A 27,753-nucleotide genomic window follows, 5' to 3' on the forward strand; every position below is an offset into this window, starting at 1 on the left:
TCCTGCCTGGACTTTCTGTTTGTGTTTTACTTCCTGTTTTATTCTGAAATATTTTCTTCTTGTGTTTCACCTGTGTCCCGTTTCACTCACCTGTGTCCCATTTGTAATTAGTCCATGTGTATTTAAGTTCAGTTTTCTTTTCAGTCTTTGTCTGATCCTTTGTCTCGGTTTGTCTAGTTATCATCAGTCTTTGTCAGTTTTTTTGTTGGTTCTGTTCTGGTCAGCGCTATGCTCTTTAGGTTTTTGTTACACGTTCAAAGAATAAAAACCTTTCCCTGCAGCCCTGCCGTCGGTCTCCACCTGCTCTGCTTTACATGAAGGAGCGTAAACCTATGCAACATGTGTGAAAACTGCATAAAACTATGTAAAACTCATAAAATGTCGATACAAGACATGTTTTTCCCCTTTTCAATCAGCCCACATAGTCTTGATTTTTAACTATTAACAATTTTCAATATTTGTCCCATTACAACGTTTAATATTTGGAACAACACGTCATGCTGTTAAGTTTATATTCCACTCAGAGTTAGTCAGCTGAGTGTTGCGCTCGTGCCATATTATAAAAAAGGAGTGTCTAACTAGCTGTCTCTCTGTCATGAGTCTCCTTGTGGTGATGGCAAATGACCCAATTGTCAAATGACAGCAGGGAGAAGTCCTCTAATACAACAATCTGTATGTTACCCCATGATTTGATCACAACAGGGAGCAGCAGCAGACAGCCCAAAGCTGACAATGTTGTGCCTACGCAACATTGTCAGTGTGAACAAGGAATTTACACCCCCAGGTGGTACTCTCACAGGACACTGATAATATAGATAATAATTTCTCAGCAAAAATGAATTTTAATTGTTTGACTTTGACGTGTTGGACATTTTACATGTTAGTCTGTTCATTGCATCTTCATGGCACCACGTTTTAATTTCAACCTTAAAATATGCCGCTGTTCCACTGTTTAAAATGTGCTGGCCTGACCGCTAACCAGTGACCAGTGACTTCTCACCCTCATCTCCATAGTAACAATAGGAACAGTGGCGAGGGGGTTAACCCTTAACCCTGATGTGTGTATTTGTGCGGCTGGGGGATGGGATTGATGGGATTCTACGCATACACCCGTGGGAATAGCAGTCAAACTCCAAAGCTTGTTTAGGCTTTAACACCCATTATGCATCAACCCCCCCAAACTAAATAACACACACACACATACACATACACACACTAACTAATTACATCATCTCCCAAGCTTTAAGCTGCCCTTGACCACCACCACCCTGCCTCCATCCATCAATCCATCATCTGACCCACCTCCATATCTGTATGGGCAGCATGATGGCAGGGCCAAGGATAGCGACTTATATAAGATGACATCACCCAGATTCAGGGCAACATGTACACAAGGAATTAGGGCAACTCGTTATGTAAAGAAAGTAAATACAGGGGACACTGAGGAGAAGTCTCACTCGTTAAGCATTGTGAAGTATATCATCAACATCATCGCCAAAGCCGTCTTATGGTTCTGAATCAAAACAAACATGGCTAGAAAGCAAGTCATTTTAAATTATTATTAGTTGATTCATCATTCATTTATATTAAGTTGATACATCCTCGCCAATATTCCACCACAAGCACTACACAGCTGGAAGTTCTACTACAGTTTTAACACAACTTTCCTCATATTATCAGGTGTTTATATCAGTATAACAAAACAAATAATGCCAATCTTGCTAAAAATGATATTTTATCCAGTTGCTTTCATCATTTTCTCAGATGATAGGCGTGATGTTTACTGCATAATAATGCACTGTTGCCATTCGCCATAGGTATTTTCGTACCACCCTGTATTTCAAAGGACAGTAAAAATAGATTTGTTTCTATGCTGACAAGAATAACATTTTATATATTATGGCATGAAAATGGATTAAAGGAGACGTATTATGCACATTTACAGGTCTATACTAGAATATCTTTGCATGATTTACAGTTCAAGAAGCTCCCTGTCTATTTTATACTGCTCCTTTATGCAGCTCCTCAGTTCAGCCTGTCTTAAACAGGCCGTTTTAGCTCGTGTCTATTTAAGGCCCCCCTCCCGATGAGCCCACTCTGTTCTGATTGGTTAGCTTTCAGAAACGGCGTATCTGGCAACATCCCATACAGCTACGTAAACAATCCGTACATGGAACCCAAATCCGATCCAAAATATGAGTGAACAACACAAACAACACATGAAACAACTTTAACAATAAAGGCTATGTAATGGACAGCCATTTGCGGGCAGGCATAAACAGTCTAACAAAGACTGTTATCACAAAGAGGAAGCAGAGGTAACATTGCAAATGAAGGCTGAAACAACCCCCTACCATTTACCTCAAGTTCAAAAATAACAGAAAAAAACTGTATAAAAATAACAGAGAATCACAAAAAGCATTATATGTTCCCTTTAAACTACTAGACACTGAATACGGGCTGTGGGCTGCCTCATTGCAAACCATTCAAAATCCAATTGTGCCTGGTGTTGAGAAAAATATAACCAGTAAACAAACAAACAGGCGTGGAAACAGATGAATGCATACGATGTGCTCGCATACACACACACTTGTGCAAAGTTGTGGGTGCACATAAACACACACACACACACACACAAGCATAATTGCCAAAACATCCCAGGAGGCACAGAGCAGTCATCTAGTTTTAACTACCCCTACAGTGGCAATACACACATTTGTGTGTGTGTGTGTGTGTGTGTGTGTGTGTGTGTGTGTGTGTGTGTGTGTGTGTGTGTGCCTGTGTGTGTGTGTGAGAGAGAGAGCGAGAGCGAGAGAGAGAGAGAGTGTGTGTGTGTGTGTGTGTGTGGAGAGAGGCTTCATTATGTGGTATCACTAAAATTAATTAAGTTCCCTTCACATGAACCTCAGAGAAAAAGCAAGAGGAAGATGAGAAAGGATGAGTAAAAAACGGCAATGTGTGTACATTAGCACAGAGATCTTGGTTCATATACACATACATGCTTAGAAGGAGAAATGTGTCCAGAGAGATATTCTCAGACTTGAGAGGATGAATTCTTCATATGTATCTGAGTGTGTGTGTGTGTGTGTCTGTGTGCATGTGCATGTACAGCATGTGTCAGTCATTCGTTCAGTATTCATGAAGTGGTGGTGGTGGTGGTGGTGTTGGGGGGTAATCTAGAGGTAATGACTGAGAGCTTGTTGTTTACTGCTGGAGATGGGCAGTTTATAACACTAATGAATGTGAATGAATGTGCACGCGCGTCTGTGTGTTCGTGTGCATGTGTGTAAAGAGAGAGAGAGAGAGAGAGAGAGAGAGAGAGAGAGAGAGAGAGAGAGAGAGAGAGAGAGAGAGAGAGAGAAGGAAGAAACAAAGAAAAATGAGCCTTTCTAACACTGTGTTAAAGGTGTGAAAGATATGAAAATTAACTGTGAATGGAGCTGTAGAGCAGGAAGTGTGACCATGTGAGTATGTGTGCATGTGGTTTTGTATTAACTATATTAGTCAGGACCAATGTGAGTTTTACACCTTAACAGTAATGCTTTTTGGAAGATGATGACACTTTGGTCAGTCCTATTTCTTCAAAGGGCTGCTGGTTCAGTATAAAAAAAATAAAATGACAAAAAGCATGACATGTTTTCTTTAAGGTTAGGTTAAAGTTAGGTCTTCTGTGTGCTCTGGCGCTGTAACACAAAAGACTCACAAAGTCTCATTACAGGGATTGGTAATGGGCCATTTCCTTTTTGGAACTCCCAACCTAATCCTTACACACACACACACACACACACACACACACACACACACACACACACACACACACACACACACACACACACACACACACACACACACACACACACACACACACACACAGACACGTGGGAATGACAGGGCAAAGCGATGTCTCACTCCAGAGATAAAAGCAGGTGGCATCATTGCTGCAGTTTGTTACCATGGTAACCCCAGACGTCACCGCAGCAACCTCAGGTTAAATACAGGTAGGGGAGGAGATGAAGGGTTGAGGTGATTAGAGCACACTGCTTTGATGGGAAGGTTGAGAGTAAACAACTAAATTCTATAGATTTCTCGCGACTGATCAGGTAATCCTGTAACATGTGGAAGCATAATAAGCAGTATCTGATGATGATCTGATGATAAAACTGTGTGTTCAGAGTGTGAGAGCTGATAATATCAAGTTACCCAATTAAATGATGGATGCTTCAGTTTGCTTGAATACTTATTTGATCATTATAGACCTAGTGTCTAACAGGGGCTTTTAAAATGGATTTTTGATGATGACATACCAATGTTTTGACTGGCAGAGCTCCACAGAGTCCTTTTATGGTGGTCCGTCTCTGACAAGAACTTAATGTGCAGAATTTATTGGATTCTTGTTCTTGTTTGATCATTAAAATGATGAGAAAAAAAATCAAGATATATGCACCATGCAGCAATTGAATCTTCACACAGACACTTTTAAAAACCAATCAATGGCTGATGGATGAATACCTCTATTAGTCATTGTAATGACCTATGAGACCAACAGTACAGTACATAGCAGGAGGACATACAGAACCTGCCAAAGCCGGCCAGCCAAGGCCAGGAAACAATCATGGATCAGTAAGTCATATGCCTCATTTATTGTGAAGTATTGATTTAATTATATTTTAAAGTCTTGAATATAAGCCTGTTTGAAAACTTTTCTGACAATTGAAAACTTTGTATCAGATTGCCTGTTGTGCTCATCTAAAGAAGTCCAATCTGCACTTGTGTTTCTCTGACGTTTGCCTTCATACATCATTCTTAAATGGGTTTTGACAGCAAGCTGCATTGTGCAGAAATGAGACCCTCACAGTGTTAATTGTTTCTACATATGTATTGCTCTGTATGTGTTCTATGCATCTTGTCTTAGGCCAAGATTAGCAGGAAATGTGCAGGAATGACATATGGCACAAAGACAGAGCCGCAACTAAAACAGGAAGAGGGCTCACTTTGAACTGTTGAACTTAAAGTGCGAAAACAGATACATAAAATTAGAAAGTACTTAGAGAGTGAACAATTCCACCAATGCTACACAGTCCTCTAAATATGGTAATAAAAAATAACAATATTAAAACTGTAGATCGATCTGCAGAAGAATATACAGATAGTGATGTATGAGAATCATTGCATCGTGAGACAGTCTGTCTTACAACTTACGACAGTCTGTCTACAACAGCCTGATGGTCTCTTAATGTTAAGAAATACTTAACAACTAATAACTTTATCTTTGGATCATGGCCTCACATTTAACGTTTTGAGGATATCCAGCCAATCTTCGTAGCAACAGTAAGAAGACTACAGTATGTGTACAGTATCAGCTATTGTGACGTTACTGAAGACCTGGAATAATGCAGCAGGTAATTACATCATTGTAATCATATCAGTTTAATGTCAGGAAACAGCAGATCCACTCTACTCTGTTTTATCTCTTAACAAAAAAAGAAGCACAAAATACAATATGTTGTCATTTATGACAAAATGGCAGCTTAAATCTGCCAACAATAAACGTGGCTTTCAATATTATATGTTTTGGTTCATTTTCTGGCTTAAATAATAGACCAAGAATCAAAATATATAGTATTTAAAAAACAGAATTGATCAGCAGGATCTGAATAGAAATCTAAACCAGATTGTTCTGATTAATCAATTGAATGTTTAAAAGAGGAAAATATTTTTAAAATGGCATTCACAATTTATCAAAGTCTACAATGTCTTCTTTTGTCTAAGAGTCCAGAACCTTAAAATATTCAATTTACGGTTTTACATGACAAAGAAGACCAGAAAATCTTGACATTTGAGAAGCTGAAACCATCAAATGTTTGGCATTTCTGCTTAAAAAATCGGATTAATTAATTATCAACATAGTTGGCAGTTAATTTTCTTTTGATTGACAAATAAATACATTGGCTAATTGTTGCAGCTCTAAATCAGATCAAATAGCTTTAAACATTCCCAACTGTAACAGTGTGTTCAGACAGGGGGCGAAGCAAATTTTTAGACGCCAATGCAAAGACACGGATAAAATGTTATTATACCATGACTGAAACATCACATAAGCATCATATGAGGACAGACAGCTCCATTGAAAGACAGACCGACTGAGGTTCCTAATGAACATCTTGTATTACTCGGAAAAGCCCCCACAAATTTTCACACAAATGTATTCCAGTCACAATATTCTGTTTACACAACATTGTTGCATTGTTAGAACACCTCCTCTGTTTGCGGACCATATGTGTCTCCGCACTGCTGTCTTTGAACAGGAGAACAAGAGGCAAGTCATCTCTGCAACAGCTAAATGTATGACATGACAACCAAGGGACTATAACAGGTTGTCAAAGTCATCAACTGCTAACAGGCTACATTTCCTGTTAAAGAAAAGAGAAAAAGTCCCAACAACAACCCCAAAAAAAAAACAATACAATCCCACAGAAAACTTCCCTTCAGTGCCTGGCTGAAAACGCGCACATCAGGTAATGTGAAATATTCCTATGAGGTATGTCTGCTAATAATTTAAGATGTTTTTTCTGGGCACGTAGTTTAGAGTGCTACAAAAATGATCAGAAGCCCAAATAACACAAACAGTGAAGGGAAAAGCTGCCCTTGCTGCTGACTCAGCAAGTCTGCCTCTTCTTCTATTTCCATAGCAACACATTCATCTACAACCCTTAATACCTGACGTGGTGTTCTGTTTGACCCATTTGACTCCTTCAGTAAGTGTGTATGCGGCGGTACTGCATGAGTGTGTCAGATTTAACTCCCTCTGCAAGACCCTCTCTTTCTTTGTGTGCAAGGGGGATGCACGTCGTAATGCGCGTGAACACACACACACACACAGACTCACACACCATATCCCACTGTTAGAGGAGATTAATTCACACTTTCATCACCAAGCCTCGGTCCCAAAGGAGCTCGGAGGAGACTGGGGCAAAGTGGCTGCAGGGGATTGCAGGGGGTAATGGGTGTGTGTATGTGCGTGTTTAGTGGCAATAAAGAAGACACCCACAGTGAAGTGCTCTCTCCATGGGGCCCTAAAACAAACACAGACTGACCACGACTAAAGTCTGCACTCTGTAAATGTGTATGTGTTTATATGCAATCTACAGCTGCAACTAACAATCATTTTCATTATTGATTCATCTGCCGAAATTTCAAGATTAATCAACTAAAAACCAAATGTTTTTTTAAAGCGGTGAAAAAATGCATTCACAGTTTCTTTATTGTCATTGTGATCTCGGATTGAATTTGCCAGTTTTGTCTAACTAAGATTTCAGATCTTTAAGATATTCAATTTACTGCATACATGATAAAGAAAAAACTGCAAATCATCACATATGAGAAGCTGGAACCAGAAAATAAATCAATCAATTTATTGATTAAGTGTTGCAGCTCTAATGCACTCATGCCTGCATTCTCCCTCTATAAGGCTTAAGGCTTCTTCAGACATATTAATACTTCTGACATTTCTCAAAACTTTCATCCTATGAATGGTCCTAAACTCATTTTATGTTTGAAATGTGAAATTGTAAATTAACATCACTTTGGGATCTGGGACCTTCTGACAAACATTTGTTTAAAACATAAATAGTTGCATGATAAATGCAGTTTCAATCTAAACATCATTAATGTTAACTCGCCCCCATCATCCTGTGTGACTCCCCAGTCGACACTGAGGAGTCCAACCACTTCCTGAGAACCATCATCATCAGCCAGGACCTCAAGTGGGAACTAAACATCAGCAGCCGCAGCAAGCACACTCAGCAGAGGATGTACTTCCTGCAACAGCTGAAAAAGTTCAACCTACCAAAGCCAATGATGGTGCACTTCTACACAGCCATCATTGAGTCCATCCTAACATCCTCCATCACTATCAGGTATGCTGCTGCAACTATCAAGGACAAAAGTGTCCTGCAGCGTATCATCTGTGCTGAAAAGGTGATCGGATGCAATCTGCTGTCCCTCCAGGACCTGCATGCCTCCAGGACACTGAGGCGAGCAGGAAAGATCATGACCATCCCCTCCCACCCCGTACATAAACTTTTTGCAACACTCCCCTCCGGCAAGAAACTGAGCTCTGTCAAGACCCAAACCTCCCGCCACAAAAACAGTTCTGCATCAGCCCCCCACCAACATCACACATTATATTAACATAACACTCCACAACCTCCCATTTGAACATCAGTGATCTTTGATCATATACTGTACATGAATGTAAAATGCTTTAATATTATTATGAATAATGTATCCTGTACATTCATCTTATTCTCTTCTATTTCATATTTAAAATCTAATCAGTAGTTGCTCCCCTCACCAGAATACATTTTATATTTTTCTTCCATGTACAGCTTTTTAATATATTCAGATTTCTTAACTTTGTGTATATTTCTGACTGCTACACACCACAACAACACGCAAACTCCTTGTATGTAATCTGATCACCTACTTGGCAATTAATCTGATTCTGATTTTAAAACCCTGTATTGCAGCTTATCTCTTTTGTGTGTGCACTATTTTTCTTTATGCACCAGGCCTCAGAACTGCTCTGTAGGGACAAGTAATGTTTATTGGGTGAATTGAAATGGAGTGTTAAGTGTTAGTGGAAATGTCACTGAGGGTTTGAATTGCTGTTCATCGCCATGAATGAGTGACTGCTCGCTGCTGCTGCACTTCATCACACCAAAGCGCTCCACTGCTTCAATCAATGGCTAGCTTGCCTGACAAGATCAGCTTAGACAAATACAGTACATCCACCTTAACAAGTTACACCGAGTAGTATTGACTCTGGCAATCCTGGCTTTCTTTAAACAAAAGAAGTAAGAAAAAACTCTGTCAACTGAGTGAAGTCATCACAACTATTGTGTCTCATGCAAATGAGAATGAATCCAGTATTTCCTGATGGAGGGAGCTGCTTGCATTTCTCATACAGAACTTAATGCTGGTCAGACTTTTTTTTTAATTCCTGCAGCGTCTTGGAAACATCTGATATCAACTGCAATAAACTGGGTGTTTTATATTTCACCACAAGTTTTTTTGCGCAAGATTTTATTTTACAGTGGATCAACAGTATTTTTTGCAGCACAGTACTGTTTTCACATTCTCCGTCTCACTGCCACATTACAGCTTCAAGACAATGCATTGGATGCACTGTATAGCAAGTAAACAAGGCTCTTGATTCCTTATCCATTTGGCTTATGAAACCTCACACTGCTGCAGCCTGCGGTCAACTGGACTTCACCAGGACAATGGCACAACATTAACACAGACAGGTGACCCTCTCAGTCTGTCTCTGTATCTCTCATCCTCTCACTCACTTGCTTGAGTTTAATGTGGCATCACAGGAAAAAACCTAATTATGCTGCCAAATCAGTGGGGAATTGTACACAAGACTGGTAATAATTCGATTGAACAGTCCATAGACAACAACATCAGCAACAACAATATGATAAAAACCAACGCAATGCAATTCTGCTGTTCCATTCAGTTGAATCTTACAGTGAAGCAATGCTTTTTTATTCTCTCTTTCTCTGTCTCCATGCTCCATAACTCGGACTCAGTTACCAAGTTTTTTATTCATCTCAGTTATCCAGCAATCTATGCTGCAATCAGTCTCACTGCGTGAACATTTAGAGCATATCAATTTTCATCTATGAAACCATAACCATACAGCAGTTGGGTGTCTGTGCAGATGGCATGCTGAACACACTGTTCGGCTGAACATAAAGAGAGAGATAAAGAGTGGGGAATTCAGCTGTACAATTTAATTGTCCCCAAAATCCTCTTCCACCAAAAGACTGCTGCTATACTGGGCAGCATCGTACAGAGAAGCGATCTTAAAGTTGCCATTATGCTGAAATAACAGTGTGTTGAACAGAAAAGGGGCTCCAACCCATTTGTAATAAGTGTGTGTTTTTGTGGATAAACATGGGTTAATTAAAAAAATGAGCGGACATCTACACATAGTTGTGTTGATGTTTGGTGTTCTGCAGAGCTTAGAGACTTGTGGATGGTAAAAAAAAAAAAAAAGGGAAAAAAAAGTAACCAACCTTTACAGGGGAGCTCCTGGTGGCTACAGGCAGCTCTCTGATTGCACTGCCCGGGGGAGAAGCGGATATCCCGGCTGCGTACCCCTGCAGCGAGCCCCCGGCTAGGGACTGCCTGCCTCCTCCTCCACCGTTCCCTCGCTGGGGCCGCTGCTTGATACCGTCCAGGAGGCGGACCAGGAGGATGTTAGCCGGGAGGTCGTCCACCCCGCAGTCCACCAGGATGCGACACTCCGGACAGCGGAGCTCGTTCCGAGAGCTGAGGATGTTCTCCAGGCAGCGGCGGCAGAAGGTGTGCTGGCACGGCAGTACCTTGGCCGTGGTGTCCAGGCGCTCCAGGCACACCGAGCACTCCAGCAGATCCAGCAGCGACGAAGACTCGTCCATGTCGGCGGAGAGGGTGAGCATCTGGGCTTCAGTGTCCGTGGGGACGCCGCGGCGACTGGTTCTTGTACCGTAGAAATGAACCGGGAGCACAGATCATTCTGGGAGGCAAGCCGGCGGGAAGCAGCCAAGCGGACGCCCCACAACGGAGCCCCGAGCACCGAACAGTCACCTCTCCTCAATATTCTCCGCTGTTCTGTACTTCTGTCTCCCTCAACGTGTTTCCGTTTCTCTGCGCGCGCGTGTGTGTTTGTGTGTGTGTGTGTCTCCCCCTCTCTCTCCAGCAGCTGTGCAGAAAGCGGTGAGGTCACGCTCTCATCATCATCATCCGCGCGCAGAGCAGAATTGCGGCGCGCGCGCACGCCCCAGAGACAGATTGATAAAGACTGAGGGAGAGAGAGAGGAGAGAGAGAGAGAAGAGAGAGAGAGAGAGAGAGAGAGAGAGAGAGAGAGAGAGAGAGAGAGAGAGAGAGAGAGAGAGAGAGAGAGAGAGAGAGAGAGAGAGACAAGTACCGAGACTCAGTGATTCAACACCATCTGAAAACAGGCTACAAACACTGAGGGGGACATCTAATTGATACCACAGAAATCAACCCAATCCCCTCAAAAAGATCATCATAGTCAGAACACGAAAGAGTATTCATGGGTATGACAGAGAGGAGTGTATTTAACCAGCAGAGGATAAGATTTAAAGAAAATGAAAAGCCTAAACAAATTCGGAGTGCAGCTCAAAAACAAGGAAAAACAAGACCATAAATAATGATTGTTAACTTTGAAATTTGAGGATCAATCATTGTAGCATCATGTCATTTTTTTGTTAATCTAGGCAGTGCTGGGGTTACTGGTGGGTTGACGTCGGCTAACAACATACATGTTATTGCCAATCAGTCGAAATTATCATCAGACTATTTGGAACAACACATTTAAAGTTAAACGTACAGTCATTTGCTGTCATGAAGTTTAACATCAACTCTGTCAAAAGGTCATCATAGCCGAGCAATAATCCTGTAAAATTATTATGTTAATCAAAGTTTTTTTTTTTTTTTTTTTTTTTTGGGGGGGGGGGGGTCTTCTAGGTAACCAAAGGTACTAGCTCCAAGTCATGCAAATTATCCCACAACTATGGCTGATAAGACAGCTGAAGAAAACGAGACAGGCAGATGCAGTAGAACCAGGCAGCCAAAAGAAGACAGGCTGTGGCTTCATCAACCACTACAGACAGACAGTCACTCAATTATTACCAGCCAGGTTTTTTTACTCTCTTCTCACACCTTCATACAGACTGGATGAAGAAAATAAACTGAGGGCTGGTATCACACCTTTCAAACAACCTGAGAGGTTGAGAGATTTATCCCTGCCATCACCCTTGCTCACCAAGACAAGCAGATGCAAATGTCTTTAAAGACTGATTACAATATGTTATACTAGATTTCAATCCAACTAGATTTCAGCTGGTTTTATTTGATTTTCTTTGAGTTATTGTGTACATCTACAGAGCACAGCATCATAGTTAAAACAACAAAATCTCACCTTGTGATAACCAATAGACGGGGGCAGACATCCTTTTCACCTCAGTAACTGCGGCTATGCTTTAGGAAATGTTGGTTTCTGGCGACACCTGGTGGTCATAAGTTGACTCTTTTTTTGTTTCTCCAGCTTTGACTGAGCGCTCTCTACAATTTCCCATTTAAAGAGGAAAGGCACACAATTGGCAATCCTAGAAACATCAGTGATGCAAATGATAAACAATGTGAGATGGTTTTTACATAAAATGTATTATGTGTGTGTGTGAATGCGGTGAATGAGTTGTAGTGTAAAGCGCTTTGAGTGGTCGAAAAGACTAGAAAGGCGCTATATAAGTACAGTCCATTTACCATTTACCATTATTCAACTGTGTTATCCCTATAAAGGCAATTGTGCAGCTGCTCGCCACCCAGATCAACAGATTTGGTGATAGGAAGGAAAGAGAAAAAATATTGTTGATCACAAAAGCTGAAAACAATCATTATTGTAGTACCTAAAGGGATAATATAGGATTAATGTGTAACCACAGAAAACACAACATGCCATTATAAGGTATCATCAGGTACACATTATGTTTACAGATACAATAGTGCAAGCCATAGATTATGTACATACAGATGGCATGCAGCACTTTTTTGCAGCATTTCCACTGAGCTGGTCCTAGGGGATGAACACCATAATGTGCAATTTGATGGACACAGCAGAGATAAAGGACACGCTATTTTGCGTGTGTTTGTGTGTGTGTGTGTGTGTGTGTGTGTGTGTGTGTGTGTGTGTGTGTGTGTGTGTGTGTGTGTGTGTGTGTGTGTTATTTCTGCAGATTTGCTTTGCCTGTCCACCTGTTCAGACCTGCTCTGCTCTCACACTCAGCCCCGAGAGGGATAGGCGGTGTATATGCTTGTCCCTGTGTGTGTGTGTGTGTGTGTGTGTGTGTGTGTGTGTGTGTGTGTGCGTGTGTGCGTGTGTGTGTGTGTGTGTGTGTGTGTGTGTGTGTGTGTGTGTGTGTGTGTGTGTGTGTGAGCGACTTAAGAGACGCCTTCTTGGATGAGAGGTGGGCCCACTATTTACCACCCACAACGAAAAGCAGAGGGTGGACTGCTTAGACAAAGTATAACAAAGACTGTCGGGGTGTGTGTGTGTGTGAGTGTGTGTGTGTGTGTGCAATCACAACATTCACATTGATTAGACACTGACTCATATTACATTGACCTAAAAGTCATAGTATCGCAAAGGTTTTGGCAATGCTATTAACTCACACATCTACTTCAACAGAGAGACTGAATAAATGTTCAGACCAGGTAGTTTAAATACACATTAAAAAATGAAATGTGCCCTAGTGATTAAACTGAAATGAGATTTAAGTGCTAACTAATTTACTTCTTGCTGGTGTTCATATGTAATATACAGCCACACAAATCAAACTTGCAAATATTAGTAGGTAATGTTTTATATTAGCTATAGAAATGCTATAGCATAGAAAATCAGATGTATGAGGAGCTCCTGCTTATGACTGCAGGAAAAAAATCTAAAATCAGGTGAAGGTCAAGTTTATTGCACCAACAATGTGGTAACTGCAAGACTTTTTGCCATTTTTGAGCTCAGTTGTGAAGAGAAGCTCCCCTCACATTTCATCTACAGAGGTCTGCCATTTCTGATAGGTCTATTTGTAGCCCCATAGCCGCAGAACATTTCAATGCTACAGTCATTCAGCCACCAAAAATATGTGTGTGTTGTTGTTGTCAAGCCCTGATTTTGAATGCCTCAGTCACGCAGCGGCCCACAAGTGCTGGCAACAAGCCCAAACTCATAGTGTGTCTCTCCCTCTCTCTCTTTATCATACCCGCTCATGTCTTATGCCCAGTGTGTTTCATCTGCTTAATACAATTCTCCACAGCCAATGATTCAGAATTAGAGGGAAACTATAGGGAGAAGCAGACAAAAAAATGATTTTGGACGAAATTCCCTCAAAGCATTGAAGCAGCATAGTCATAACTCCCTGTGGGACACATTGCTGACAGAAGGTGGATGCTGGTTCAAGAGCAGACATCTAAGTTGGGGATGGTAGCTAGCATTTTGGAGATACATGGGTTAAACAGCTCATTGAGACTAATTAGTCCAATAATGATACACACATACATAATTAATTACTAGCACAATGTTATTTTATTAATTCCTTTTTTAATTTTATTTTTGCATTTCATTAATATAAAGCATAATTCATACTTATATAATGAAATATACGGTTGGAATTGTCATTTATGTTTTGGTTTGCAAGTTGCAGCTTTTGCGGATGCCAGCGTTGACTTAGCTGGCTAAAGTCCTGTCTTCGTGCCACATTTTGTATATCATGGTCTAACCTGTTTTTTGTTTTTTTGTTTTGGGGGTTCTTCACTCTCATTCTCATTAACTTCTCAATCTTTTTTTTCTTCATTTTTGGCACATTACTGCATGGTGAGCAGTCCCCTGCCAAAACTGCTAAAGGCTTGGCGAGGTAAGTCAGTCAGACCTTTCAAGTGTTTCCAGTGGGCTGTTAGTGTTGCATCCATTGTAATTCACCGTGTTGCATACTGTGCTGCATTATGTTATATTGTTGCAATAAATAAACTTAATTGTTATTACTACTGCAGTGGAATTACTTTGTAATTAATTTTGACTTTGTGGTGATGAGCTATAAAAATAAACTTGACCTGACTTTAGCTTGATTTGCATTCACACTCTTTTTTTCCTTTGTTCTATATAATCGCGTTTTCTTCTTTATCAGCCTTTACCTACAGGGATCAATTATGTTTCATACACTCCTATATTACTGTAATCTGTATCAATAATAATTCTCATTCATCCCATCATCTCTCAGCAAACACAATAGTTCTCCCATGAGCTGCTGTGGAGAAATATTCAATCTCGTTTGCCATAGTCAATCAAATATAATGAATATGTAGAGTGTGTGTGCGTTTGTGTGTGTGTGCATGTTTCTTTCTATATACCTATACCATACACTTCTCTCATCGACCAATGTCCTTCTTTCATGCAAAAGTAGGTTAGCTGACAAGGCAGTTACCATGGCAACCAGCTCTTGTTGCAAAGTTGTGTGTATGGGGGAGACTTACAGTGCTACTAACAAAGTCATAATGAGGTTCACTTGTACAGCATGTGTGACATGAAAGAACACGTGAAGTTTCTTTTTTTTTAAAGTAAAAAAATATTAGCAACTTTAAGAGAGTTTAAGATTTGTACATCAGTTACACTATATTGGTTCAATATGACAATATGTTGAATAAGTTGCACAGTTATTTACACATATATAGATGCTTAAATGATAAACGTTTTATCACATTTTTCCATGGAAGATAATTTGGCTAACTACATTTGTTTTTTGGGCGAAAAACAGACCATTTGCATTGGTTTCATCTTTGAAAAGTGAATAAATGTTGAACCATATTTTCTCTTTCCAGAGTTCAAGCATCCTTTGGGTGCAAAAAACCTGAGGAAATTTGTTTTTAATGACCATGCTGCAAAACGAAGTTACCCCAACTATATTACACCAAGCAGCAAATTAGGCCTCTACTGACTGCTGTCTTCTCTGAACTTACAGTACTTTGATGTGGTGGTGGAGAGGGGATTTAAACAGGATAGCCAATCTGTGACAGCTGCTGTGCTGTCCTAAATCTTTAAAAGTTTGTTCTCCAACATTAATGGATGTTGACCTTAAGACAGAAATGATGTGAACCAAAAGATAAAAACACCCAACCTTATTTGTTTCGAACAAATAATTAAATGCAGACTTAAAAAGTAAATTAAAGAGAAAGAAAACAGGAAGGTGTTCATGTAAGGACAAGTAATATGGTAGTAATATATATACTGTATGGGTAGGGTGGAAATATAAGTAATGGTCAATTTAAGGCATGCTTTTTTCAGTATTGACAGAATAGTTAAACAAATGTAGCTACATGCTGACATATGCCGAAACAGTCTGCAGGCCTCAAGAGAATCCTTAACAGATGATTCATGATAAAAAATAATCTGCAAAAATTATGTTTGGTGCATAAATGTTGTTCTTCACATTGCGCAAAATGCATTGCATTCTTTAAGTTTGTTATTTAAATTATTAGTTTCTTTGTTTTTGTATTCTACTATTTAACTCTACAAAAACCTTATTTACCCGCAGGGATCATGCAGTAGTAATCCGGTACCATCTTATGTTATATTGCCTTATGAAACAATCCCTGATCTCATCATATCTAATCTTGTTTAATCTTATCGCATTATGCCTCATGTGTCTCCCTTGCATTGTGCTATATATCAATACGTCCTTTTATCTGAACATATCCTATCTCGTTATACAACCATTTCACCTCATGCAGAGTCTGTTGTTTGTGTTTTTGTGTGACACCATCCATGATAGTAAATACAGGTTTTGCTTAATATGTGTTTTTGTCCGGTCTGTGACAGAGCAGCCATCATTCTATCAGCAGAGCTCATCACTCATCTGGTTATCCTCTCCTCATCCCCTCTTTATCCTCTCTTCTCATCTAATCTCTTCTCCTCTCATCCTCTTTTTCAGTCAGGAAGCCCCTGGATCGACATCAATGAGCCTCCAAAAGAAGGAGGGAGACAGACAGAGCGACAGAGTGACAGTGAGTGAAGAGAGAAGCGAGACAAGGTTGGAAAAAGAGGGAAAGATACACATTGAAAAACAGAGCGAGAAAGTGAAATAAAAAAGAGAGTGTGACCAAGAAAGAGTAAGAAAAAGAGGAGAAAAAGAATAATATGGACACGGGGGGGGGGGGGGGGGGGGGGAGAGAGAGAGAGAGAGAGAGAGAGAGACAGAGATAGAGTGTATGTAATTACAGGACTCCTAGAGTTTTCAAAGACCCTCTTTTATCTCACCCTTCCTGTGGCTGAGAAAAGAAGAAGCAGCGGAAAGGGAGAGGAGGAGGGGGAGGGGGAGGAGAAAAGGAAGACTAAAGTCCAAGCTTTAGTCCAACACAGACAACAGGCACCAGTCTTCCACATCACACACAAACACAGACATACTCAAACTAATTTATGGCCTCTGTTTCAAAAGACTTTAGATTTTATCATCCGAAGGTGTGTGTGTGTGTGTGTGTTTGTACTTTAATGTACTTAAATGGTAATACTATAATTTAGTGCTAGTGACATGCAGCTTCTCCCTATCAACCTAAAATATTGTGATTATTATTTACTGCATGGTATATTATACTGTAAGTCTTATATGTTGTGCTGATGACACTAAGCATTTCTACCATGCTGTATAAATACCATCGACTCTGGTTGTGCGGCCACTAAAGTGAAGTAAGGTAGTGATATTACCAATAGCAGATAAGGTAGTAGTGGAAATAGAAGGAAATATACTAGTATTGGTTCTGGCTGTATGTTTGAGGTTGCTGTCATGCTGCAGAATGAATTTGGGACCCATCAGACGCCTCTGCCATGGTATTCTGTGATGGATAACAATCTGAACATTTAAAGTCCCCACAACGTTTGCACAGTACTAGCCTATATAAATGCACATTACACACAATAAATAAAATTATACAATGTTAAACTATGAACACATAGTAGCTATCTATATCAAATCTGTAGAATATGTCTTAGACATGTTTACACCTGTTTTGTGAACAAACCTTTAAAACGTATTTATTTATGATCTAGATTATTGTCCAAATGGTCAATAAAAAGTAGTTTTGCATACCTTAGTGATAAGCTACGAAATAAATTCAAAATAGTATTGATTTCTGTTAATCTCGGTGGTCGTTTCCCTAGTGATGATCGCTTCCCTGATGCTCAAACTTCAGTCACCTTTCATATTTGCAACTACCTGCCTGTGGACACCAGGTGGCGCAGTTGAGTTATAGCCTGCAGCTGGATAATGTACCCGCAGAAAGTCTACCTGGGACACTTCAATCTGATTCAGGGCGGAGAAACTTCTCACTTTTTTCTCTCATCAAGGAGGAGCCAGAAGACACACCGACATGAACCAAAAGTGGAGGCTGAGGCACAAGTTGGACTGTGAGGAGTGGAAAACTCGGTAGTCCCTTTGGCGATGCTTATCCGACACCCTCGTTAGAGATTGATCACAGATCACCAGAACTGATCGCCAGTTGATCCCGCAGTGCAGCGTCCACGGAGAATCCAGACCAGCGTGCCCCACTCTCTGAGCTCCAGGTAAGACGACTGAGCAGCTCCGTTCTCAGGAATGCAAGGACGGATTGCTGCAAGACTTCAGGGAAATTCCTGAGCAACACTTATTATGCCAAACAAACATGTACTTAGCTGTGATTTCATCTAAAATACACAAGCATGCAGTGTTGTTCTTTTTGGTATCAGTAGCGCAATCAATATCGGGAAATGTTGTTTTTGGAGAGAAATATTGTTAATGCATCTCAAAAGAGATACATATTTGTTTTATATTTCATATTTACCGTAGTTTATGATGACAGCTTTGAATTAACATAAGCTAAAGCGACATCAAACTCAACTTTTCTACATTTAGATGACTCTTTTATATTTGACTAGTTGATGTTGACAAGTCAAATCATGTCTGAGGCAGATGCAGTTTGTTATCAAGTGCATAAGATTGGAAGAATACGTTTCCAGTTTTATTATTGCCATCTACATGCAATGTGCATTTTTGAGTAATGAGTTTGAGGAATATGCTGTGTGTAACAAGCATATTCCTAAATCCATGCTGAAGTCTGTGTGACAGGTTGTTGCAAAGTTTTAGCCCAAAAATTAGATTGTTTTCACATCACTGAACCAAGAGTCTGGCATGAAATGTTTTGTGACAAGGCTGATTTTTGAGTCCCTGCAGATGTAAGCACTGGCTTCATTCTCTTGTGATGACTTTGGTTAGTGTGAATTTCATTCTAATAAACAGGAAGTTTGGGCAATTCATTAGCTGATCATTTTAATGCTGCTAAATCTTTCATACCATCCCTATCATGTGTGAGGAAGTTTATTCTTGGCGTATGTTTGAGCATGTGCGTTTGTGACCTTGCACACCTTACTCCTCTGTCTGCATAATTGTTTTCTTGGTGCCGCCTGACTGTCCCGGGCCCCGGGGCCCCCGGGGGAAGTCCTGCCCGCAGACAGGCAGCTTGGCCCGGCTGGGGACATGCCGGGTCCTGCCGAGCCTCTGAAGTCTGCTGGCTGGCTTTGAACTGCAGCTGCTGGAGGTGGAAATCAATCCGTCTCTATCCCCCCTCCTCTCTCTCTCTCTCTCACCCTTTCTGTCTCTATCTGTCTCTCCCCTCGCAGCCCCCAAGCACAGTCCGCCTCCATTGCCATTGAATCTTTCATGTTCACAGGTAGAAAGGCTAAGGAGACACAGAGAAGAAACGGAGTAAGGAGGGGTGGAGGGAGATGTAACTCATCTTCAAAAGAAGTTAATATGGTTTTTGAGGATTAAAGGGATGAAGGCAAGAAAAAAACCAAACAAAGCCAGTGCCTGTAGTCTTGATCACCCTATACTATACTGAACTGAATAGATAATTTGTTTACTTACTCACCTCTCTGTTCTGCTTTATTCTACTCAGTACTAGAAAATAGCCTTATGTATTTTGGAGTGACGGAAAGGAAAAGGAGTCTTGTGTGTTCTTGTGAAAGTTATGATTTATGTTAGATGTCACAGCTGATTCCAATCCACAGAGCATATCCATTTCCACCCGTAGAGAAATTTATAGAGCTCAGGAGGCCTGTTACAGTTGAATGTTTCATAATCCTTCACACATCTAAGGAGAAATTCTACTAAACACGTCATTCAGTGTTTACTTATGGAAGTGAAGTTATTTCAGCTCATTAGGTTACTACATTTATTTATGGCACGTTTGCTTTACCAACACCAGAACCATGTGCAAGTACTGCAGTAATCCTGAATCTCAGACTTTTAGATACATAGGAGGGATTGAATATAAGTGCCAACATGTTTATCTCTACAGGAATATTTATTTTTAGGGCTTTTTGCTAAATCTGGAAAAAGTATCAAACGACTTCTTATACAACAGGAGCAGCTCAGAAAATGTGTATTATTATGTATGATACATTTAAGTTGCACATAATGTAAAAATGTCACCCTCAAGTCAAAAGAGGATCAACTGATTGCTTGTGATGACATCAGATTGTTGGCATATTCTCACAAATGGCGGTCTCTTCTGTAGCCTTTGCTGGTTGGTCATGTTCACGTTGGTCATGTTGTCCACTCACATATTTTGGAGAAGTTAATATTTCGAGTGAAGAATGAGAGAAGTAACAAATCTGACTACTGCTGTTTGTTTACGTGGCCCCCGGAGCTGGCAGAAGTCTGGAGAAAGGGGCATCTCCGGGGAGTTAACCAATCAGTACAGAGTGGGCTCATTGGGAGGGGGGATAGGAGCTTTCATGTTATGTCCTCTTTAAGCACTGTATATTTAAATATATGTTATTGTAATTGTAATTTTAATGTATTTATTGAAGTATCTCTAAGTATCAGTATGATATAATTTGACCCTGACTACCCTGAAATGAACAAAGTGATGTTCTCTGATGAAATACCTGCTAAAATTGAGGGTCGCAATCTATATTTTGTAGTTGTATTCTCATTATGCTGAGCATCTGCATAACACATGCTCAACACTGACCGTGTGTACAGTGCACATTGTTCTGAAATTAAGAAAGAAGTGGTTGTTTCCTTCTGCGGCTCCGTCACTAATCACTGTTTTACAACATAAAGTCACCGAGACAGACAAGGTACCAGCTGAGAACAAGGCAGTGGATCTGCAGAACCTCCCAAGGGGCTTCCAGGAGGTCCCTAGCAAAATGAGAAGTAGCTGCATTTCATTATATTTTAATTTACATGCAATAATCCCACCAAAGCAACATAAAAAGGATCTAATCATAGATTTCACTCTTACCACTATTATTTCCCCATGCACAGACAGTTCAACAAAGCAATACTAAATCAACTGTTGAAATCGCTCCATGTCGGCCCCAGGGACTAAGTGTAATCAAATTGGGGTTTGTGGTCTAATTTGGGTTTGCTTAAAAGTTCTCTGTATAGTGAACCTACTTCAGTTAATCATCAATTTCTTCTGTTCAGTCTGTGGACGGAGATCTGGCACCTAAGGGGCCTCATGCAAGAAGGTTAACATATTCTTCTCCTAAACCTCTTGCCCTTTTTCCAATGACGATTGTTTGTACGAGGATTTTAAGTCAGATTTACCAAATATTTCTTGAATGGCCTGCTTTAACTGATGAATACCACCTGACCATGGGTTAGGTGGGTGTTAATGAGATTTGGTCATGAGCCCCCAAAATGCTACACATAAGTTCCGGTTCTACTCCTTTTGATGGCAAGTTTCATTCACTGTCACCTAAGAGTTAAAAGATGGATTTCACAGTGCAGAGCTTCACATCCTGCTGTCAGAAATCATCAGGTCAATACATAACTAATTTAACATGATCAGTAGTTGCAATAGAAGACCAAAACATTTGGAAAAGATTATTACGGCTGCCAACTATGTGTCATTTGAGTGGAACCAAACTATGAAGGTAGATACTAAAAATGTCTTGCTAAAGCAAAGTGGCCCATGACGTAATAAGAGACAGTTGAGGGCATGTGACATGACAGAGATAGGTAAAGGAATATCAACAGAAGGTGATGTGACACTGTTAGGTGTAACAACAGAGGATTACCCTGGACAAAGACCAGCATAAGGACATTGTAGTAGTTGCTAAAATATTTCAATAAAGTGATTTTATGACTATCAATGTTAATTTTAGTGATTTAAAAAAAAAAAATTATAATTGTTGAAAGTAACATATTTAAACTCCGGGAGAAAGGCACATTATCCGTACATGACTCATATGTCCAGTGTGGACCACTTGTGAATTTCTTTCGTACCTAAGAGAAAGTAAGCCCAAGAAAATGTCTTAATGTATGTGACAAAAAGAAAACATTTATTAGTATGAGTGCTCATTACACGTGTTACTTTGTGTAAAAAACAAACTATCGAGTGTGTCTTGAGTAGTGTGGTTCATAGCTTATAATAGTAAAACAAACCATAGTTTATATAAGACACACAGAAACTGGATTGTCAGGTGCTGGGTGGCACTTAGAGGAACAGTTTAGCATGCTGCATTGTTTGCGGCTAAGGTGGGTGATCTGTTGAAGGATATGTGGGTGGGAAGTCAGTGGGGAATAATGTAATTGTTGCACTCGTTTGGTCTCCATGTTGCTTTTGGTGGCAGGTGAAAGTAAGCCGTTTTGAACTCCCTAAAATGTAGTCACACTCCACACAGGCAGAACATTTGCAAACCCTCGAAGTGCTTGAATTCTTAACTCTTTACTTTTTTAATGGATCGACTAGGATTTGTGCTTTGAAGATCCCTCCAACCACACATCCATCATAACTAACTACTGCTGAGACAACTAGATTTATCCACCCACAAGCACTCCCAAGAGCCCTGAGATTTATTTGAAGAAATTCTCCACAGATGATGAAAATGCTCACCTATAGTATAAACACTCAAAAACAGTGTTGTAAGAGTTACTCTCTTTAAGTAAGGTCATTTTTATCAGAAGTGATGCTGTACTCTTGTGTGCTACTCACAATATATCATTCGTAGCTCCCAAAAGACATATTTCGTATATGCTTTAATTTTTTTGCTGCACTGTATTGTCTAAATATCTGCAAGTGTGCTTCTCAAGAGAACCTTTTCTAACTTGCAGAATCCCAAACAACATTTTTATATTAATATATATGTATATACGTCTTCTTAACTTTCATTATGGGTGTTAAAGGGAAACCATACAGATGAATTCCAGGCTGCAGATTAGGCTTTCCACCTACAGCCGCTGCAAAATAAACAGAGACACAGAGACGAGAGAGATGTTCTGCCCCAGCAGAGCCAAAGAGGAGAACAAGGTATCAGGGAGACGAGACGATGAAAGACAGATCACCGGCAGGCAGGGAATCAAAGAGCGTACTGACTGTCTAGAGCCGGGATAGGTGTGTGTTACTAGAGTGTGTGTGTGTGTGTGTGTGTCTGCTTCTTTTCATGTGCCCTTAGAGTTTGTTTTTCCTGCGCACTGAGTGGGAAGCTGACACTAAGTCTGTAATTAAAGCAATCAAAAGATGAAGAGAAAGGAAGAAACATCTCACACACACACAGACAGACATGCACATACACAAACACACATCATTAGTGTTCTGGCCATTGGCGTAACGCAGTATTAATATAATTTGAGTTGTCGTCTACTCCTTAAAAATCTATAGTTTTGAAATGAAGTGAAGTTCAAACACGTCAGTGGACAATTTTTCAAGTTTCCTACTGTGGATGATAGTAGAGCCAAGAACTCTTTGTGTGTCCCAGTCAGCCTGAGTTGTCGGCTGAAATTCAAGTCAAGTCATTTTCCACTGCTTCACAGCATGTTTTGACATTCTCGTGAAAATACAGTTCACACTGATAAACCGTGATGCTGCAGTTGGATGGGATTGGAGTAAATGGATATTTAGTCAGGAGACGAGGGCCAGCTGTTGTTTGAGGTTTGAGTCTGTCTCCAGAGCTTTAATCATGGGTTTATTTTCACATCAAACTTAGACGGTAATCATGTTGTAAATTAGACTTATTTATTTCTGGCTCATTTAGTTCCTGATAACTGAGCCTTGATGGCTACTCTGTTCATTGACTTTGACTTCCTCTAGCACCGAGGAGGACTTATAAACTTAGAAAAGTGCAAGGAGAATGGGAATGAACAATTGCAAAAAAGTGCAGTCTGATTTGCAGAAATCAAATTAAAATAATTAATGTACATTGCATAAATATAGTGCAGTCTAAGAAGTTCTGATTCAACTGAAGGTGAAAGCAGTTGGTCTAATTTGACTGACAGCCCCGCCACCACTCCTCTATTTGCTCTCCAGCTGCCTCCAAATGATAGAAAGGAGACAAAATTCCAGGAGCACATTACTCCTTAATAATACACTTCAGAAAAATAGACAATCAGGGCACTTTTGATCACTTAAACATGGATTGACAGTGGATTCCTTAAACACACACAAAAATTATTATTGAAAGTCAGAGCGCGGGAGCACTTAAATAGAGGTGCGTCTTAATGCTTTTCGAGCAGATAGTAAACATATTAAACACACTGGTAGATGATTACAACTGCTTTGCAGTTAATGATATGCTATTGATTTTTTTCCCTTTAATGATTATAGATTATTGTTATAAGGGTTTCTGTGCTTATGATATTCTCATAATTCATACTTCACAATTATAGGCTTAGAATTCACTTTATTCATGTAGTGGCTGCTGGAGGCCTTCATCATAAACCTGGTGGAAAACCCGGTGAGAAACATAACAAAGTAGTTGAATGCAGAGGAATAATTATCAGGTGTTAAAAGTAAAAATATATGTAAAGTGATTCTTTGTTAGAGTGTTGTTTACCAGAACTGAAGCAGGTTTTAATGAAAGACTACAAACTTGAGAAAAGGTGAGATAATGTTTAGTTTGCGTCTTAATGTTTTATCTACAAATCCACAAGATTAAGGTTTTATTACTTCTAAGACTTTCATAATATGTTAAAGCATATTATTTAAAGATCCCCTCCTAATATGTTTTAAGTTAATAAGTAAGTAAAAAACCCTACTTTGAATATAATTTTTGTTTAATATGGTTTTCCCACAACAGTCTTCATGTGTCAATCTGCACATACTTCATTCCGCTGCACAGTAAAGCTCAAACATTTAACAGTTGGACAAAGAAGAAACACACATTTTTGAGCGGAGGAAGACTTTTCTTTCCATTGTGGTATTTTCTGTTTTCCCCCTTCTTTGCTATTGTTGTTCGCTCATTAAATTTATATTTGCAGCTATTAAACAAGTTGTTTGGATTGGTCAATGTGAAGTCAGATACATTGTATGGACATGCAGGCAGGCCTATTAAAGAGGAAAGTTGTTAAAAGTATACACTGTGCTTTAGTTTGCAAAAAAAAAAAAAGCCACAGGAAATGATCTACACTGTGTGTCAGAAATGATGAAATGACAATTATTGTTTGTGGAAAGAGCAGGATTTGACACAAACACAAACATGGAGGGTTTGTGTGCAGCATGTGTTTGAGATCTTGCTTGGATTTGGCATATTGAGCTAGAGCTCAGGAGTGCTGCATTGATTATGTTTGGCACCTGTTTATGACCTGGAATCAGAGGGATTACATGTGTGAAAGTTTTTATGGTTTAGGGGTTTAGGGTTAGGCTTATGGCCGATGTCTGGGGCCAAAATTATTGACAGATTGTAGGCTTGATGGATATAATAGATGATGGATGCAAATTTATGTGAGACCTTAACCCAGATTTATTAAACTGTAGATAACATTTCAATCATTTTCCACTCAAATTACTACATGCTGGAATATGTTGATTGTTATAATCATGGTATTTATTAGCCTGGTTTTGGCAGACAACTGTACACTTAAGCCTTGTAATCTTCATAGTTTCTGTTTTGTGGGATGAAAAAGACCAAAAATATCTAATATTGGTAAAAATCTCCAGCAACCAGTAGCTTCAATCAGACAATATGAGCATGAACAGTGCACTGAATGTGCAATTGTACTTGTATAACAAGCAGTTAGATGTTTAGGCAAAGGGTAGCAGAGCAGGATGACAGAAAAGGAAAAATAAGAGAAGAAAGAGAAAGTTTTAAATATATAACAGATTTTCCTTGTATGATTACCAAAGCCAGGATAACAGAAACTCCTTGATCCTTTTATTGCTGGTTTAATTGTCATCAGAAATTAAAAGAGGAGCCCACAAACCCTCCTCTAACCCCATCCTTCATCTTCATTGGTTTGGTTTTTGGCTGGGCTCCCTGGCCACTGATTGGCCTATTACTTAATCGGGCAGGATGTCATTATCAACCACCGTAATGAAAATCCTTTATGGGGTTAAACACTGATGGTGAAAAGCCATTTCCCACACAATCGAGAAAGGGGGATCTTTTTTAAATAGAAGAATGCCAATAAAATGAATGAAATTAATTAAATCAGTGAAACAGGAAGACAGACATGAAAGACATCAGTGTTTAAGTTAACATTATATGATCCATGCAAACCAAAACATATGAAAACCATTAAAACAGGTTTAGTGTACATTTCTAGAGAAGAAATTATTTGATCTGCCTTATTTTCCTGCAATATTGTTTCTGACTTATTTTCAACAAACAGATGTAGAACATATGAATATCTGAACTAGACTTAAATTTGTTTTTTAGAGGATGTGAGGTTTAAGAAAGTAAATTAGGTTTATTTACATTGTGGCCACACTGACATACAGATCCAATGAAAGGTTTTAGAAATTGAAATCATCCCATCTTTATCTTATGATTGTGTTTTTTGTTGTCTGAATATTCCATGCAGTACGGCAAGTGAAGATCATTGCTGGATGGTCAAATGGTTGGTGACATCTTGTTTATTAAGGAGGCAGAACATGTCTGTCTGCAAAGCCCTTGCAAGGCCAACAGTAGAGCTAGCAGTGGCAAAGACTACGCTGCAGGGGAAATTTGGCATTCAACTAAAATCAGTCGACCAAGACCCCTCACAACTGATTAGTGCACAGTGTTGTAATGTCTAAAGTGTTACCACAAGGAAGACAAACACAAGGGCAAAGAATGACAGCAGGAGGATGAATAACGAGATTGACTGACAGTTATGTCAGTTACTGCCAAAAAATTGAGTAAAAAATGTCTACCTAATGTGTGTTTGTGTGAGCTGATCTATGGGAATTTCCATATGGCAACCCCTCCTTTATACCTACCGGGTCTTACCATCCCCATAATGACTTTTAGCTCAGTCTATCAGATTTGCCTGTCATTTTTTGCTGCAGTCCATATTAATACAGATTTAATTCTGCTTTGAAGTTCTGCGCTGGATTAATAGCGACATTAAAGTATTATACTTGTCCCTGTAGGCCAGGAAACTTTGACGTCTTTCTTAAAGGACCAGTGCGTAAGATTTAGTGCCATCTAGCAGTGAGGTTGAGGATTGCAACCAAACGAATACCCACCCTGCTCCCTCCCTACTTTAGAAACATGTCGATCCAACAGGGCGGCCCCCATATAAGGGGACCAATGTTGATATAAAGGGCTTATTCTAAGGTTCAAATGGTTTCATGGGATTATGCACTAATTAAAATGCGCTTTTTAATATTATATTCCATTTCTGCCAAGTCTGTTGCTCTAGATGAGACTAAATTCTACACACTGCACAATTAAGGTCTTGTTCATATGCATTGTATGGATTTTTTAGGTCAATGGGTTTGTTATTGTGCATTTTTTTAATGAAGCAAAGTAAATAGTCCTCCCATAGTCACGTGGAGTTCCATATTTGGTTTTCTTTGCTGACGAAAAGAGCAATCAAAATAATGCAGCCAAATGAAAAACAGAGAGGAAGACGGAGCTAATGAAGGGAGGGAGGGAGAGAGGCTGCAAACATTTTGACAAGTTGTTCAGTCTAGCAAACATTGCAATATAATAAGGCCTTTAAAACTTTTATAAAGTGAAGCTGAACGTCATGCTTTCCCTCAGCAACACCCTGCTTTATATTGACACATTCATACTGGGAACTGCCCAGTATGGCTGCTGTGCCACACTGCTCTATGCAAGCTGTGTACCTGTCTACCTGGGTAATGATACAGCTAAAGACAGAAGGGTTATTTATCTGAGATTATGTGGTTGTTAGAAGATTAATACCCTTGGGGGGTAAAAGATTTGG

General features: G+C 39.7%; 1 protein-coding gene across 1 annotated transcript in view; it reads right to left on the reverse strand.

Annotated features, from left to right (window-relative positions):
- The window catches only part of LOC133992868 (E3 ubiquitin-protein ligase SH3RF3-like), a 103,731-nt gene extending 93,193 nt beyond the window's left edge, over window positions 1-10,538 (reverse strand). The window contains exon 1 of the mRNA XM_062431646.1: window positions 10,086-10,538. Coding sequence (XP_062287630.1) covers window positions 10,086-10,490 — 405 coding nt within the window. The 5' untranslated portion in view covers window positions 10,491-10,538. The remainder of the gene's footprint in view (window positions 1-10,085) is intronic.
- Between the last annotated feature and the right edge of the window lie 17,215 nt (window positions 10,539-27,753).

This window comes from Scomber scombrus, chromosome 13 (genome assembly GCF_963691925.1).
Source record: "Scomber scombrus chromosome 13, fScoSco1.1, whole genome shotgun sequence".
In the NCBI taxonomy this organism is placed as follows: domain Eukaryota; kingdom Metazoa; phylum Chordata; class Actinopteri; order Scombriformes; family Scombridae; genus Scomber; species Scomber scombrus.